We start from the raw sequence: 16299 nt of genomic DNA, 5'->3' as shown, positions 1-16299 counted from the left end.
GCTTTAAAGGTAGGTTACAGAATTGGTAAGAAACAAAAATCGTGACGATTACAGATTTACATAAAACTTACACAGTCTAACGATGAAGATAGTTGAAAACATCCCTTTAAATATTTCTGTCTGAAATGTTATATTTGATGAGAAATAAATAATTAAAGCTGTATAAAACTTCGCGTTTTGAGTTTATCCCTCGTGGAGCGTTTTGTTCATTTTTATTTTGGAATCAATGCAATGCATAACTTGTAACCGGTTTTAGACTCTTCTCTCAAGACCCAGATGGCCGATCGATCTCAAACTTCTACAGGTTTGTCAGTCTTTGTATATGGTGAATTACATAAAGTGTTTACACTGCCAGCAACTGTTTTGTTAGCAAAAACCAATTCTGTTATGTTCCTTTAACACAATCCACAGTTGTTTAGTTGAAAAGGGACAAAGCAGACTGTCTTACCATTTGGACAGAAGAAGACACTGTAGGCGTATCCCCTGGGTATACCTTCAGGCTGCAAAACAACATTATAACATTTACAAAGGGGAAATATTTGTTAATTGAGTGATCGCTTGACTAAATCATTCAAAGTGCTTTTTGTGTTTTATTTTTTAAAGATTAGATTTGATTAAAATAGATAAGATAGCATTTTTTAGGGCCTATTGTCCATATTTTTTTAAATGAGGAAATTCGATTTCCACTGGCAAGTGGGTTAACAAATAACTATATGTATTTGACAATATGTAAGGATATAATGAGAGAATCTGTAACCATAGAGCCAAATAGAGTTTGAATTAAGTTTTTTTGTTTTTCTTTTCTGTTTTTCTTTTCAAGAAAAGATTATGTTTGAGCAAAATGGAGTTTAAATAAAGTTTGTTTTGTTTTTCTACTCGAAAGAGAAAATTTGGTTGAGAATTGCCAAATCTAATTAGCGAAGAGCTAAGCTGGTGTCATTTGACAGATATCTTTTTATGACTGTCCAATTCATTATTTCAGATTTATTTCCTCACCTCAACAAGTATGATTTTGGTGATTTTATCTGTTCCAACTACGCCATCGTTAGCCACTGGTCCAACACAACAGTCTGGAGAAATCATGGCCTCTGCACTAGCTTCATGGGCAAGAAAAAGAGTGGATAATAAACAGTGTTAACTTTGTATGGATGAAATACAGTATAGTAAGGCTTGCAGAAACACCCTTTAATGATTATCTCTAAGAGTTAAAGACACTGCCGTCGATTTCACAAAACTCTTCCTGACTTAAGACTAATCTTATGACTTAGGACGAGTCGCAACACTGCACTGTAGCATGCAGACCTTAAGATTAATCCTAAAATAAGACGAGTCCTAACTCTTTGTGAAATCAACCCCTGGACACTATTGGTAATTGTCAAAGACCAGTCTTCTCACTTGCTGTATCTCACTTGCTGTAAGTTTTTAAGCTAATAATTATTTTGAGTAATTACCAATAGTGTCCACTGCCTTTAAAAAACCAACGGTTCTTTTCAGAACCCCCCAACTCAATTAGACTTTACCATTACATGATATTACCCCAAATATTTATAATAATTAGTCTTATATAGCACTTGTATATATACCAATCTGATATACAAAGGTTTGCGGTACCTCCATGTAATGACTATCTCTAATGAATTGGGGTGGTTTCCATACTTAGCAAACAATTGTTTTAACTATACAACCCCTCTCCCATATCTTCAATATCTAATTCCATGTCAAATTTTGTTCGATGCATAGGCCTACTACCTTTCTTTAAAAAGTTCACAACACCATTCTCCCTAGATAAAAACAGTAAACTGTTGGCCAAAACCTGGTTTACAACACCTCAGAATCAGTCAAAACTCTCACCCAGTGTTTTGACTGTTACAGTTTGGTGCAGAGAAGCATTTTATAAAATGAACTACTGAAAAAGCTTGTGGCCTACTGAAATGACAAGCTAACTGGCTTGCTAGTCACAAAAAACGAGTTGTGGTCGAGTGTTTAACCATTTCCCAAACTCTCTTTAAAGCCATTATACACTTTCGGTAAACAGTATTGTCCAAGTCCCACACTTCGTGTATCACAACTTATATATAAAACAACAAACCTGTGAACATTTAGGCTCAATCGGTCATCGGAGTCTGGAGAAAATAACGGGAAAAACCACTCATTGTTTCTGCACGTTTTGCCGTGTCATGACATGTGTTTAAAATAAATCCAGAATTCTCGCTATCGAGAATTGATATTGTTTTAACTTTTTCTCAAAAAGTAAAGCATTTCATGGAATAATATTTCAAGAGAAGTCTTTCACCATTACCTTCTGTAAACCCTGTAAGTTATTTGTAAATCTGTGAATTGTTTCTTTCTTTTCTGCACCGAAAGTGTATAATGGCTCTAAGCACTGATACCTAAATCAAGTATAAAGTTACCATGGATTTTCTTTCTGCCGAGCTCGTTGAACACAAGAGTGAGGTAGACTGTTTGTGTATCCTGCGCCTGCAGACAGAGTTTGAAGGATTGGTGGCGTTCGGTGTGCATCAGAAAGCGGACATCTTCCTGAAGATGGACATTCAGATCCACCTGAAATGGACAGATAAGGACAAAAAAACAATAAATTAATTGAACGTTTGAAAATTGAAAATAAAATTTCCATTAACAAATCTGAACACAGCAGAATGCCACGCAAATCAGCAAAATACATTTTCTTTGTCAAGAAAGAATTTTTTTTTACAGAATTTCGGAAAACCCCAAATAGCTGATTCAAAAAAGATTTTAAAATATACATATACATTTTATTTCCATCAACAAACCTGAACACAGTAGAAAGCAACACAATTAATCAGCATGATACAATTTGTTTGGTGAGAAAGACCTTTTTTCCAGAACTTTAAAAAACCTCAAAAATCTTGTTCAAAAGAGTTAAAACAGTGTTTTTTTCCATCTACAAACCTGCACACAGTTGTCAAGGTAGTTGTAGACAGTCACCGGAATCCTAAGTTGCTCTCCTCTGATGACGGAGTACGGCAGCGTGAACTCAACAAAGAAGTTCTTGAAGGTGGTCAGAGGGACCGTCTTGGCCACTCCCAGACCGTGAGTGGAGGACATGGCAATCACATCGGTCATCCATGTTGTGATGGTGTCTGGAACTCTCATATTAATCTGCTCTTCTGATCTTGACGAACTGCTGGGACAAATTTTGAAATGAACACAAGTTAAGAATTTAATAGATGTTAAATTTGCACCAGGGTAGGAAAGAATATTAATTTTTACATTGATGTGTGTTAGTTGTATACTCAGTACTTTCCCCGAGTTCTGTCAAAAAATCAGTCATATTACTCGGGTGGATTCGAACCCACAACCTTTGCAAATCTAAAGCAATGTCTTACCAACTATAGAAAAACTGGTTGTCTTTAAAAATGTGTGGGCAGCCATTTAAAAAAGTAAATAAATAGATAAATAAAAAAGCCTTCCTCCTTAAGGCAGACACTAAACATGTTTTGTTTTACTTGGCCTAAATGTTTGTTTTCTTTTTACCTGAGATTGAAGCATTGCCACATCCAGGTTTCGGGGAAGAATGCTCGTTTACGCTTAGCGTTGCGATCATGGCTGGAATCTTGATCCAGTAAGCTGGCCCTCTTTGCACTCAGTTCAACCCAAGAGTCATGATCATCTGCATAACAAAGAGTAACAACAAGAAACCGGTTAATACCTTTGCCTCAATGAAGGTTTTTAGAAATGCTTTTAGTGTAGATGTTTTTCTAGATCGTTAGCACCGTGTTTTTTTTAGATTGTATTTTGTATTGTTCTGTGGTTGAAAAAAAAAATTAATAATAATAATAATAATAATCCTTGATTGACAGCTATTCTTGGACAGGAGCTGTCAAAACGTGTGTTTTTTATTCATGAAATTTTATAAAATTCAATTTGAAATAGGGTCATAGATATTTTTTTGTAAACATAATACATTCAAGTATGGCTTTTGGACACATACAAGGTATCGTCAATGTTTTCACATAGGCAATTTTGCCCCTGCAGCAAATTTTTCATGTTCAGAAAAAAACTGCATTTGAAGTTAAAAGCTTTTTTTGAAATCATTGTTTCGGACATTGTTTGCCATCTATTCATAAAAAATGTCTGTTCGTGAAAACGCAAAAGTTGGAGTTTGATTAAATGGTGCTTTTACTTACTAGTGGAACTAGAAAAAATACAACGATTTAGCACCTGGGAAAATTGGGAAAATGTTGTTTTCACGAACAACATTCAAATAGCGCAAAAACACTGATTTGCCAAAAATATGTGTTTTTCCAAAAAAGTGCATTGCCTTCATGAAAACTGTGCTGATATGATAATTCTGTGCCAATTTGTTTTCATTTTCAGCTTAGAGAAAACTGTCCTTCAATAGTTGCTGTTTACGGGTGACCTTATAGGCCACTTTAAGGCAGTGGACACTATTGGTAATTACTCAAAATAATTATTAGTATAAAACCTTACTTGGTAACGAGTCCTAATGGGGAGAGATTGATATTATAAAACATTGTGAGAAACGGCGCCCTCTGAAGTAACGTAGTTTTCAAGAAAGAAGTAAATTTTCCATGAATTTGATTTCCAGACCTCAGAATTAGATTTTGAGGTCTCAAAATCAAGCATCTGAAAGCATGCACACAACTTTGTGTGACCAGGGTGTTTTTTCTTTCATTATTATCTCGCAACTTCGACGACCAATTGAGCTCAAATTTTCACATGTTTGTTATTTTATGCATACATGTATGTTTAGATACACCAAGTGAGAGGACTGGTCTTTAACAATTGTCAATAGTGTCCAGAGTCGTCTATAATAGATTTCAAGCCAAACACCATTTGGCACTAATTTCTACAATCTCAACCTTCAAGATGACACAGCAGGTGTTGTTTTTCACACAAGACTGAAAAACAACCGCTGGAGGGAAATCCCCCTGCATTGACAATGAGATAATCTGTGGTTTCCGTGTACCCCCCCCCCAGATGGTTCCTGGGTTGCCTCCCAGTATACTTGCTAAACAGGAAGAGCTGAAGGACATAGGGTCCATAGGTGGAGAGCGAGGGACAGTCCCTAATGAGGCCAATGTAAGAAAGAAGGACAAAAATAGTTTGAAGATACAAAAAAAATTATAATATTATACTAAAGACAAAATTAATGGAGATACCAAATCTGCCATGGAAAAAAATAAACAAAAACAACAACAACAACAACAACACAGTGGTCTTTATTCATTGCTGTTTACTACAGAAAAATAACTCTGTAATAATGGGAATCTCCCCCGTAACATCAAAGATGCACAAACTCTGGATTTATTCAAGCACCTTCTCAAAAATCACTTGTTTAAGTCTAAATTTTGTTTGCTTTTCTATTTTGAGTTTGTACAGCGAATCGGGACTCTGTGTGTATATGCGCTTTATAAGAACAGTTTATTATTATTATTATCTCTAAACAAGGGACTTAAAAACAAGGGCAGTGGAGTAAAGTCTTAATCAACAAGTAGAAAAAATGGCTATAGCCGTGTTCGCACTGGATTAATATTTTGGGTAACTTAACCCTGACGATGGGTAACATTCCGACGGGTTACTTTTCCCACCGTCCGCACTTGGATTTATTTGACTCGGGTAAACTTACCGAGACCGTGGGTAAACTAACCGAACTGGCTCCCTGCGTAACCTTTGACCGCACTTTTTGGTTTTCGGCTCAATCTTGCGCAAATATTGTTAATCTAAACAATTCGATATCAAATTCACCGCTCCTCTTTTGTTTTTACAACTTGGAAAGACGAAAGACTTGCTAGGCAAAAGAGCATGCACAACGCCGCCTGCCAATGAGGCATGCTCCAGCACAAAGGGCCCCATTACGCGGCTAGGAATACCTTCTACACTATTTTCGGCACGGCCTGGCTCCGTTGTGTTTGTGTTGTGCATAGAGACATATAGGGACCAATACTCGGCTAGCTTTAGTACACGCGTTCTAGCGGTTGTTGGCTGCATTTGCCTATTACTGCTGTACAAATCATCGTCATATTGAAACTTTTGATCGCAACTTCTGAACGGGTCATTGCTCGAACTTATAAATCCGTGTACGGGAAAATTATTCCGCGTTTTTCAGCTTACGAGTTGCATTCCTGATTTGTGCTACATTGAATAGTTCGATAATCAGGAAAATCTTATTCTTCCATGACAAAACATGTCAGCTTCCTCGGGTCAGGAAGATTTAACCGAGACGTCGCGTCCGCACTGGACTTTCTGGCTCGGTTAAACTGACTCGGTCAATCTTCCTGGGCACTCTGTCAATCTTCCTGGGCACCTTTGGCTCGGTTAAACTAACCGCGCGGCGTGGGTAAGTTACCTGTCAGGAAAACTACCAAGGCTGTTCGCACTGGACTTAAAATGGGTAAGTTACCCATTGGCTCGGTTAGTTTGCCCAAATTAAGTCCAATGCGAACACGGCTTATGAGGCAGCGACCCCAGTGTATAGACATTCATAGTGAACTGTCTTTCCCAAAAACCAAACTCATGCAGCCATGTTTGTCAAGTTCACAAAGACCAACATAAATCATGAATACTGATTCCCAATGTACACAACAGAGCCAGACATTGATTTGAAAGAGGAAATACATAAAAAGTATCAGCATTTTTTTGTACAATGCCTTTTATGCTAAGTTTCATTGTTTTGACAAAATGTTGTCAACTGTTTACTGAAAAATAAACCTAAATGAATTGGGAAAACCAATTTGAGGGAAAGAAATACATAAAAAAATATCTTACTATAACAAGACTTGCTCCCCACATGGACTTTCCTATCTTTTATAATCAGCTGATCAAATCCTGACAAATCAACCAGCTGTGTTTTGCCCTCACGGAAAAAAAGAAAAAAAAACCTTACCCAGAATTGCTGAGTCACTATCGTGGAAGTTAAGCTGCACACCATCAGTCATCACTTTCAAGCCAGCCTCCTGTTTATAGCAATAAGAACAACCAAAACAGTTACACGGTTTAACGGCAAAGCTTGATTGAGTTTGACAGGCTGCCCCGAAGACAACTGAAAAACAGCTAATTAGGCTGTCTTCGACTCTTCGAATACAGTTGACAAGAAAGGGAAAAACAGTGACACTTTTAAATTGGTTAGCGAGGCATCTTAAATGGAACATTTAGTCACTAAAAACAATCATGTGGATCTTGGGTCTTTTGCAGTGAACATCTGCTCTCCTGATTGGCAGTTAGGTACGGATGATTTCCTTGGGATTATTTAATAGACCTGATTTTTCAGAGGGTAAAATGAGAGTGAGAAAGTTTTCAACACTTTGTGTAGATCCTTTCCTTCCTCCTTTTTAACAGCTGTTTTATTTGTTCCAACTTTCCTTTTTCTTTTCTCAATAACAAGTTTTTGTTTTTTCCTGCTGATGGTAATCCACCTCCCTGAGTGGGATTTAAGAATAACAAGATTTGCTGGAAAACACAGACCTTTCGAAGTTGTTGAAGTTCTTAAAATGATCAGACATTAAATTGGATACAGTACAGGAGTATATATTTAAATAAAACTTGTTCTATCAATGGCAAACAATCTGAGAAAAAACAAGCGTTTTGTTCATTTTGACGTGTGTATAGAAACCTTTTATCTATATATCAATTCCTTCCGACTCCCCCAGCAAAACCAAGTGGTACGGTTCTGGTTCCAGTTATGGAACAGTCTTCCAGAGGTTGCTAAACAGGCAGAAACATCAGAACAATTCAAAACCCGGCTGAAAACATATCTATTAACTTTGTACAAATTGTTGCTTTTCTGTCTACCAGTCCTTATGGACCTCACGGTGATACGCACTATTTAAGAAGGGTTCATTATTAATGGAGAGTAGAAAAACTTCCTATACTGTTCAGTGAATCTTTTTATTTCTGCAAAAATGGAAGTCAAATTTGGATTGATTACATTTTAATTTTTTTTCTTAACTGACCCTAAAAGCAAAGTTGGCGTCTCTGGAGCGCATCCAGAGCTGAGAGCGTTTACGCCGGCGGAAGGATCCACCCCACCAGGCTGTCTCTGCTGATACAGTGTTGGTGATGTCATAATTTTCCAACTCTGCAAAGATCTGAAATCATAAACAAAATATAAAAAAAAGTCTTCATCTTTAAATATCTAGAGAAGACAGAATTGTTCCTCGACAGTAACTGATTTTCAAAATAGGGCAGCTGGTACATCTTAAAATTAAATTAGGAAGGCAACCCCGAACAAAGATAAGACACAATAAGGATACCGCCAACACTAGGTTGGGGATAGATAGCTCAGTTGTTGCAGTCGTGGCACATTAAATCCGAAAGTAACAGGTTTGAGTCCCACTCTAATAATAATAATAATAAGACTTGTAATGCGCACATATCCACCCTGCTGGGTGTCTAAGACTCTAGTCAATTTGTCTTTGTTGAACTCTGAATTATACATTGTTTGATTAAAACTAGTTCGGGCGACGATTAGTTATCATGATATCCTCCTCCCAGCAGTAGCCTGTTTAAACAAAAACTAAATTATGAGCGCAAAGCGTTAAAGCTTGCGAGCGCGAAAGCTTGCAGAGACGAGGCTTGGTTGCATAAATTTATCTTTGGTTTTAAAAGACCTACTCTGCAATGTGGGGTGTTCCATGTGGTTTTATCTTCATCTTTCTTATGAATTTGATTTAACTCATTATCTAACCATCAGAGTTTCCCGAGAAGGCATAGGCTGAAGACATCCTCTGGCTCAACATGAAGTAAATATGTTTTTTCATTTGTTAATTTTTTTTTTCATTATTATTTGTTGGGGGTGGGGGTTTAAAAAATTGATTTCCAGTTAAAAAAAACTGAGAAATCACAACCCTGCAAGTTAAAACCAAAGGATCAAATGTTTTAAGTATCAGCTTTGTTTCAGGAACAAATCCACATACTTTCTCTGAAGTGACTTGATAACCAGGTCGCAGTAACTGGACACTCTGGTCAACAGATGCCACACAGATGCAGGATCCTGGTTTAGCGCTGACCATCATTTTCATCTTGGAGCCTGGCAGGGTCTCATTCTTGGACATCTCCACTCGGACCTAAAACAAAGACACCATTGTTATAAATGAGGCGTGGCTGAATTAAAGGAACACCTTGCCTTGGATCGGACGTATTCTTTAAAAAGCGTTTATAACCAATTGCTATAAAATGCATACGGTTGGAAAAATGTTTTAAAAGTAGAATTCAATGATCCACACAAATTAGACTTGAACTTTCGTGGTTTTCCTTTTACTTTGCGAACTAACATGGTTGACCAATTATGCCGACCGTGTTAGTCGACGAGGTAAAAGGAAAACAGTGCAATTTCAAGACATGTTTGTGTGGATCATTGTATTCTACTTTTACAATGCCTTTCTACCCCTGCATTTTATTAAAAACGGTTAGAAACGCTTTAAAAAGACCAACTCGACCAATCACCAGCAACGTGTTCCGTTAAGTAAAGCCCCGCTCATATTTCCTGCAAATGCGAATGCGATTACAAATTTTAAAGTCACAAATTAGCGGCAAATAATTTGCAACAGTTGAAATGTGCTCAACTCCTGCGAAACATTCGCTGCAAAAACAGCCCTGTGTTGTAAAAGTTCACTTCGCATTCGTAGGAAGTATGATCTGGGCTGGTGTTCATATTCCTTAAAATTGCAACAACAAAAACATGTTAAAAGCATAGAATTATCTTGTAGAGGGTTATTTGTCAAAATGTTGAGTATCTTACAACTGCTATAATTAGTGCCATACCATTTAACACTTAGAAAGTCAATTTACAACAACACATTTATCACTGCATACCACTTTCATGAAATCAGCCTGCTTGGCAACATAATCCAATTTATTGAGAATTATAAGCCAAATTAAGCTGGAATTCAGATACAAATAGGCACAAATTGCATCCCATAAGTTTGTTTTTGCTTGCTAAGCTCTGGTTTCTGGGCCCAATTTCATAGAGCTGCAAAAGTACAAAAAGTAGTTCAGCAAAAAGTATTGATGCTTACCAGCCAAAATACCATGTGTTATGTACACCACACCGTAAGGCTAACTATTGTAATTGGTATCCTAGGTTAATAATTTCTTAGCACAAAGTTTTAAAGCACGTATCTCTCACATTCTGTGCTGTAGCCAAAACGAATGTTTGGTTAGACACTACCAACAGTGGGCATACAATTATGGACTCAACCACTCTATAGTGGTGTTTTGAGGGGTGGATCAACTCTTCGTATGGCTCAACTCTCCCGCATCTCCCCTAACTGGTGTAATCATGTCCTAGGTTCATATTTTCTTAGCAGAAAGTTTTAAAGCAAAATGTCCCTTTTAAGCATTTCTATCAGCCCTGTTTGTAAAGAATTTCTTTTCTTCCTTTGATGGATAAGGTAACAGCTGCCCGAGTGTGGCCCCTGGTAACTGCCGACAAACTAGGAAGCCATTTGGTTAAACTAGAACTGACAGATGTAGAAGATGACAGAACTAGGACTCCAACTCTTTGAAGGTCAAGTGTCAACTTCTGAAAGGCACACTTGTCTTGAGGCGTTACAGGGGTCATTCCCTGTTCAACCCCATCCCTTTGAGTTTCCACAGCAAAACAGAACAACATCAGTAGCTTTGGTTATAGTTCATCCTTTAGTATCCCTGGTCAAAATTCCAGTTGAACCTAGTTAAACTGGGTTTAACTGGAACTAGTTGAAAACCAGTTGATAAACTAGTTAAACACAGTTAAAACTAGTTGGTTTAATATGGAAAATGGACAGAAACCAACTGGTTTATAATTTCAACCTAGTTGAACACAGTTAAACCTAGTCCAAACCAGTTGGTTAATATGGAAAATGGACGAGTTTGGTCACTATCCAGTTGAACCAGTTGACCCCAGTTAACTAGGTTCAACTGGAATTTTGACCTGGGTTTCCACAGGAAAACAGAACAACATCAATAGTTTGTAGCTTTGGTTATAGTTCATCCTTTAGTATATGAAGCAGCTTAACTAGATGAGTACTTGTAAAGACTGGAACTATGTCACGTGCGTAATTACACATTGCCAGTGCAATTTACCTCTTAGAACTAAATTATGTAGGCCTGGTTAATACTTAAATGCTTCATTTTGACAATCAGAGTACTAGGCTGAATTGAAGGATATAAAATATCTATCGAGATAAAGACAATTAGATTCTGAATTTTCTTAGCAATTGAAGCTTCACAAAATACCAACTATATTTTGAACAAATGCTAGTTAAAACAAGCCAGGACCCAACTTGGTAAGACACTGCTCTCGAATTACAAAGGTCATTGGTTCAAATCCAACCCTAGTAATATGCCTGTGATTTGTTCACGGAACTCGGGAAAGTACTTAGTACACAAGGGTACAACCAAAATGAAATATATTTTTTATCCCGATGCAAATTTAACATCAGTTAAACCTCAGAACCAGTTAAAATCTCTTCAAGCGGTCCAGCTGGCTAGTTCAATGTTGCAAATCATCCCAAATTTAAAATGAATTATGAACCAGTGAAAAAGCTGACAAATTTCTGAAAGAACAATTGTAGCCTAACTGTCCCTGCTAGCGTAAAACAAAAAATTAAAACCCTTGATATTCAGGAATATCTGTTCTGTTGAGTACAAGAACTGGCCCTAATATATACCCAATATTCATGCTTTTAGCCCAGGTCAAAATTCCAGTTGAACCTAGTTAAACTGGGTTTAACTGGAACTAGTTGAAAACCAGTTGATAAACTAGTTAAACACAGTTAAAACCAGTTGGTTTAATATGGAAAATGGACAGAAACCAACTGGTTTATAATTTCAACCTAGTTGAACACAGATAAACCTAGTCCAAACCAGTTGGTTCATATGGAAAATGGACGAGTTTGGTCACTATCCAGTTGAACCAGTTGACCCCAGTTAACTAGGTTCCACTGGAATTTTGACCTGGGAGTACAGATTTTAGACTTTCTCACCCCATTTTTATCTGGTTCTTTCACCACAACTCTAAACTTACAAGATCTCAAAATGTTGTTAAAAACCTCCTCAAGTCATAAAAGAGTAAAACCTCAATACCCCAGAGAACAGCTCGGTGTAAGCAGGAAATTGGCCCCCAATCCGTTCCACACACAGACTTCCAAGAAACACCAGGGTATCATCAATGTGGTTTCTGACTTATTAAGATAAGGCTAAACTTTTTCTAGGTGAAGATTTCCTCTGATTTACTCAAAAAACCATGAGCCTCTTCTTCAATGTGTCTTTTGACGAAGTGCATGTAACTGACGGCACATGTTTCAGGAGGTAAACACTCACATACTAAAAACCTTTGTAGGGGAGAAGTGTTAGTTCTAAGAAAAACCAGTGTGTGTTCTTGTTTTTTCGAAAAGTATACTTTGCTCTTCTATTTAACTATACCTGCCTGCAACGTCACCACTTTAGTTTTGCTTATGGTCCATACCAAGTAAAGCTTCAAAAACATAAATATAAAAAGGCCTAGACATTTTGGAAAGATTGTTTTTGAATTTTTACAAAGTCAATAATTTAAAAGGTTTTGGTACTTTTTGCATGACACAAAACACAAACGTCCACAGATTGACATTAAACTGACTTTGTTTAAAGAAAATGGTGGTAGAAAGCTCCCCTTAAATTATTACTTGTTGAAAGTTATGCGTATAGTTACTTTTTGTGCTAAAGAAGCTATCAGAAGCACAACATGTAACTAAGCATATCAAAAGTATGCTTAGCAGACAAAGGTTAGCAGCCAAAATAGAATGCCACATACCATATGTGACTGGTATCCTGATTTTGTTTGCTATGCAGTAAAAGCAATAGTTACTGATTAAGCACCTTTTTTATTTTATTTTTATTATTATTTATTGATAACCAACAGCGGTTAACGGCCACTATAACTAACAGGTATCATCAAATAAAAAATAATAAAAAAGAAACTAAAAAGAAATAAGAATGTAGTAATGAAAAACTTTGGACTCTCATAAAAAAATTATGGTTTCTCACCTCATTTTCAAACTTTGGCTCCACAGGGATGACCATAGTGTCAGCCACACCCTCAGTACTGTCTCTGACGTAGAAGACCAACAGGTGGCTCAGTGGAGCCATGGCATGGGTCACCTCAAACTGAAAGGTGGTTCGGCAACTTTGGCTGTCCGTTTCACTATCCGCTAAGAACATAGAAGGAAAGACATAGTTTTTATGTGATCAGGCTATGACTCGTTTGTCAAAAAAAATTGCCATCATGGGTGAAATTTTCAACAGAATTTTATACAATTTAAATACCAAAACATATCTTTTTTATATTAGGAACTTCCTTACTGATAAATAGCATAAAAATGGTTTTAAAATATCTGATGTGATCAAGCTAAATGGGTCGGTTGTCGAAATTATCAGTATGTGAGAAACAAAAAGCCAAAAACAGGGTGAAATTTTCAAAAGCATTTTTGTTTTATTTAAAACATAATCTTATTTTATATTGGCCACTTCCTTACTGATTAAACAACATCAAAAAAGTTTAAATTTATCATTGAAAGAAACTATTTGTTTGTTCTCTCTTAAAATCTCTCGTATATTTCTTAGTGTTTCTACTTTTAGTAATCCTAAGTTTTGAACCAAAGATGGTAACAAACTTGGGGTTTTAACAGATTTAAAGCATTGATTAAGCTCTTGATCATGTCCTTATTTCATAGAGCTGCTTAAAAAAAATTGCTTAAACATGTTCTTCTAAGCAGGAAATATGCAGAATACAAGTCACAGATTAAACATGTGACGTGGTACCGTGGCGGGTAACCTTATACTCATAAGAAAAACTTTGTTGTGTTTATCTAATTTTTGCTTGCTTAAACTGCTCTATAATGTATGTTCAGAAAGCAAGTTTTGTATGGCTCATTGATTACCTTGTTTTGCCATGAACCGATCGATGATTTGGTGAGTACTAAAACGTCTCCTTCGGCTTCCGTCATTACGGCCGCTGCTGCTGCGGAGCATGGCATCGTGCAGACCAGACGTGACTATATTACCCCTTGCCATCACTTCATAATGCATGGTGAAGTTACACGGACACGTTGAGTGTACCCCAATAATGGCGTTGTCTCCAACCTACCAGATACAAAACGATTGGCATCAGCAACATTTTTAGCTTGAAACAAAGTTAACCATTCATTAAATCTATAGCTTATTAAAAACAGGAGATTTTAAGACCAGTCGAGTTCAGTGTCAAAGTGTGGGTTAAGGTCACACACTTATCGCATTTGTGTCGTCAAGCAGCACACTTGCTCTTGCATCCGCATGAGGTGTAAAGCTGTTGTCCCATATGTGTTGAGTAAAGCACATTCATAAATACCTCAGACAGTTTCGCTATTCCTACATATTGGTGGAGAGCGCGTCACGTGGGTGTGTATAAACCTTTGTTTATGACCAGTAAAAAGTGTTGAAACATGGGCGTGACACGCGAGCTTGCACCTGTGATTATAAGACAGTTTCTTCATTCCTATTGGTCGAGAGCAACGGCTGAAACAGTTACGTATGCCACATCACTGCGCACAGTATTCCCTTATAAGGAGTTATTTACCCGAGGGTGGCGGAGGGCTTCACCATTTCATAGCTGGAGGGGTGTTGTGTTGAAAGAAATCATTGAACAATTATAATTTTTGCATTTATTTTACTTTTTGACCAAAAAGTGTTGATGTTTTTGACCGAAAAGGTATTTATGAATGGGAATCAAAGTGTGTTGAATCGGTTTTCAACTAGTCTAGTGGTTTAAACCCGTCGAGGCCTGGTTCTTGATAATTTACCTTGACTTCGTCTCGTTGGGATTAAACCACTAGTTGAAAACCTCACACCACACATTGATTCCCTTATTAAAGAACCTGGTACACTTATCATTAAGAAAAAAGGTTTTCTCAAATGTTCCTTACATGGTTGGCTGCAGATTGCACCTCATCATCTTGTAACAGGCAGAAAACTCTGCTTAGCAAATTTCTTGGCTTAGCAAGAAATGACCAAGGTACCAGTCGTGGCAATGGTATCTGTCTGGTGTTCTACATGGTAAACTATTTTTGCTAAGCAAAAGTTGCTTTTGTGATAAGCAAGTTTGCATGCTTAATACACAGGCATTATAAAATTGGGCCATAAATGCCGTCGATTTCACCAAACTCTTCCTAACTTAGGATTAATCTTATGACTTAGGATGAGTTCAATTTGTATCCATAGACGTTAGGACGCATTGAACCCATCCTAAGTATTAAGACGAGTACACCCTAACTCGATATAATAGTAATAATAATAATAATAATAACGAAAACTAATATGATAGGATTAATCCTAGAGTATTGTAAAATGGACTGCAGCTGGTCTCTAAACACAGCTCTACAGATCTGCAGAGCTTCTGGATTTCAAACATGACGACAGTTGCATAAAGTTTGAAAGACCCTTACCTTCAGATTGTCTTGAAGGGTATGAAGTAGAAGATGACATTTACTTGGAGAGTACCAGCTTCCTAGAGACAGATAGCTTGAGAAATAAGTGTCTGCAGCATCTTCACCGTCAATGGCTTTAACCTTTGCCTGGTGGGAAACAAATATAAAGAAAGTAAAATGAAGTGTTAGGCAGGGCCAAGCAGTCCAGTACACCATGTATAGGTTCAAATCCCAGTTGTGACACTTTTTGTCTTTGAGCAAGTGACTTTTGCTTCTCCTCTCCATGCAGGTGTTTAAAAAGAACACACCTTAACCCCAAAGATAGTGTGCAATTAATCACTTTACAGGTAGATTTCAAGCACAGCCGTTCTGCACTGAATGTTCCAATTGCTTCTCAGCACACAGGGGTGTACAAGGATTCCCCTTACCCACAAAGATAATATTGTGAAGTATAAAATCACTTTACAGGTAGATTTCAAGCATCTTCTGAACAAGCCCTTTTCATACTCTGTTCCCGAGGGGGCTTTACCCCTGATCTAATGTCAGTTCAGGGAATAGCAACCTCTGCTCTGGAGTGGAATAGGGACCTATAGGCGGGGACAGTGTGAGGGTGCGAGACGGAGTAATGGGGTAACAACTAACTCCCAGGGGCTCCCGGGGCTGTATGCCACGGGGATAACGGATACAGTGTTTACTCACATTGATCCAGATGTGTCCAGAGACTGGTGGGAGTGATGGAATGATGAAGTCTCCCACACCCATCTTAGAGACAAGGGTCTGGGTAAACACTGGATCTTGTCGAACTTCAGCTTTGATCTCCACAGTGATGTTGTCTGCTGGACTTCCATCCGGGTAGGAGAGTAGAACCTAAACACAA

The 16299-nt window shown here is 37.5% G+C and overlaps 1 protein-coding gene across 2 annotated transcripts in view; it reads right to left on the bottom strand.

The window, feature by feature from the left end:
• LOC117287720 (C3 and PZP-like alpha-2-macroglobulin domain-containing protein 8) overlaps positions 1 to 16299 on the bottom strand; it is a 60155-nt gene that overhangs the window by 18171 nt on the left and 25685 nt on the right. The window contains exons 11-22 of one of the 2 annotated variants that reach the window (XM_033768219.1): positions 16122 to 16289; positions 15441 to 15569; positions 13902 to 14103; positions 13009 to 13172; positions 8919 to 9068; positions 7956 to 8090; positions 6890 to 6959; positions 3517 to 3652; positions 2932 to 3166; positions 2412 to 2562; positions 997 to 1097; positions 449 to 500 (exon numbers count right to left, since the gene is read on the bottom strand). In XM_033768219.1, coding sequence (XP_033624110.1) covers positions 449 to 500; positions 997 to 1097; positions 2412 to 2562; positions 2932 to 3166; positions 3517 to 3652; positions 6890 to 6959; positions 7956 to 8090; positions 8919 to 9068; positions 13009 to 13172; positions 13902 to 14103; positions 15441 to 15569; positions 16122 to 16289 — 1693 coding nt within the window. The remainder of the gene's footprint in view (positions 1 to 448; positions 501 to 996; positions 1098 to 2411; positions 2563 to 2931; positions 3167 to 3516; positions 3653 to 6889; positions 6960 to 7955; positions 8091 to 8918; positions 9069 to 13008; positions 13173 to 13901; positions 14104 to 15440; positions 15570 to 16121; positions 16290 to 16299) is intronic. The other variant, XM_033768220.1, reaches the window with a different exon arrangement.

This window comes from Asterias rubens, chromosome 3 (genome assembly GCF_902459465.1).
Source record: "Asterias rubens chromosome 3, eAstRub1.3, whole genome shotgun sequence".
NCBI classification, from domain to species: Eukaryota; Metazoa; Echinodermata; class Asteroidea; order Forcipulatida; family Asteriidae; genus Asterias; species Asterias rubens.
This window is presented reverse-complemented; position numbering and strand designations above follow the sequence as displayed.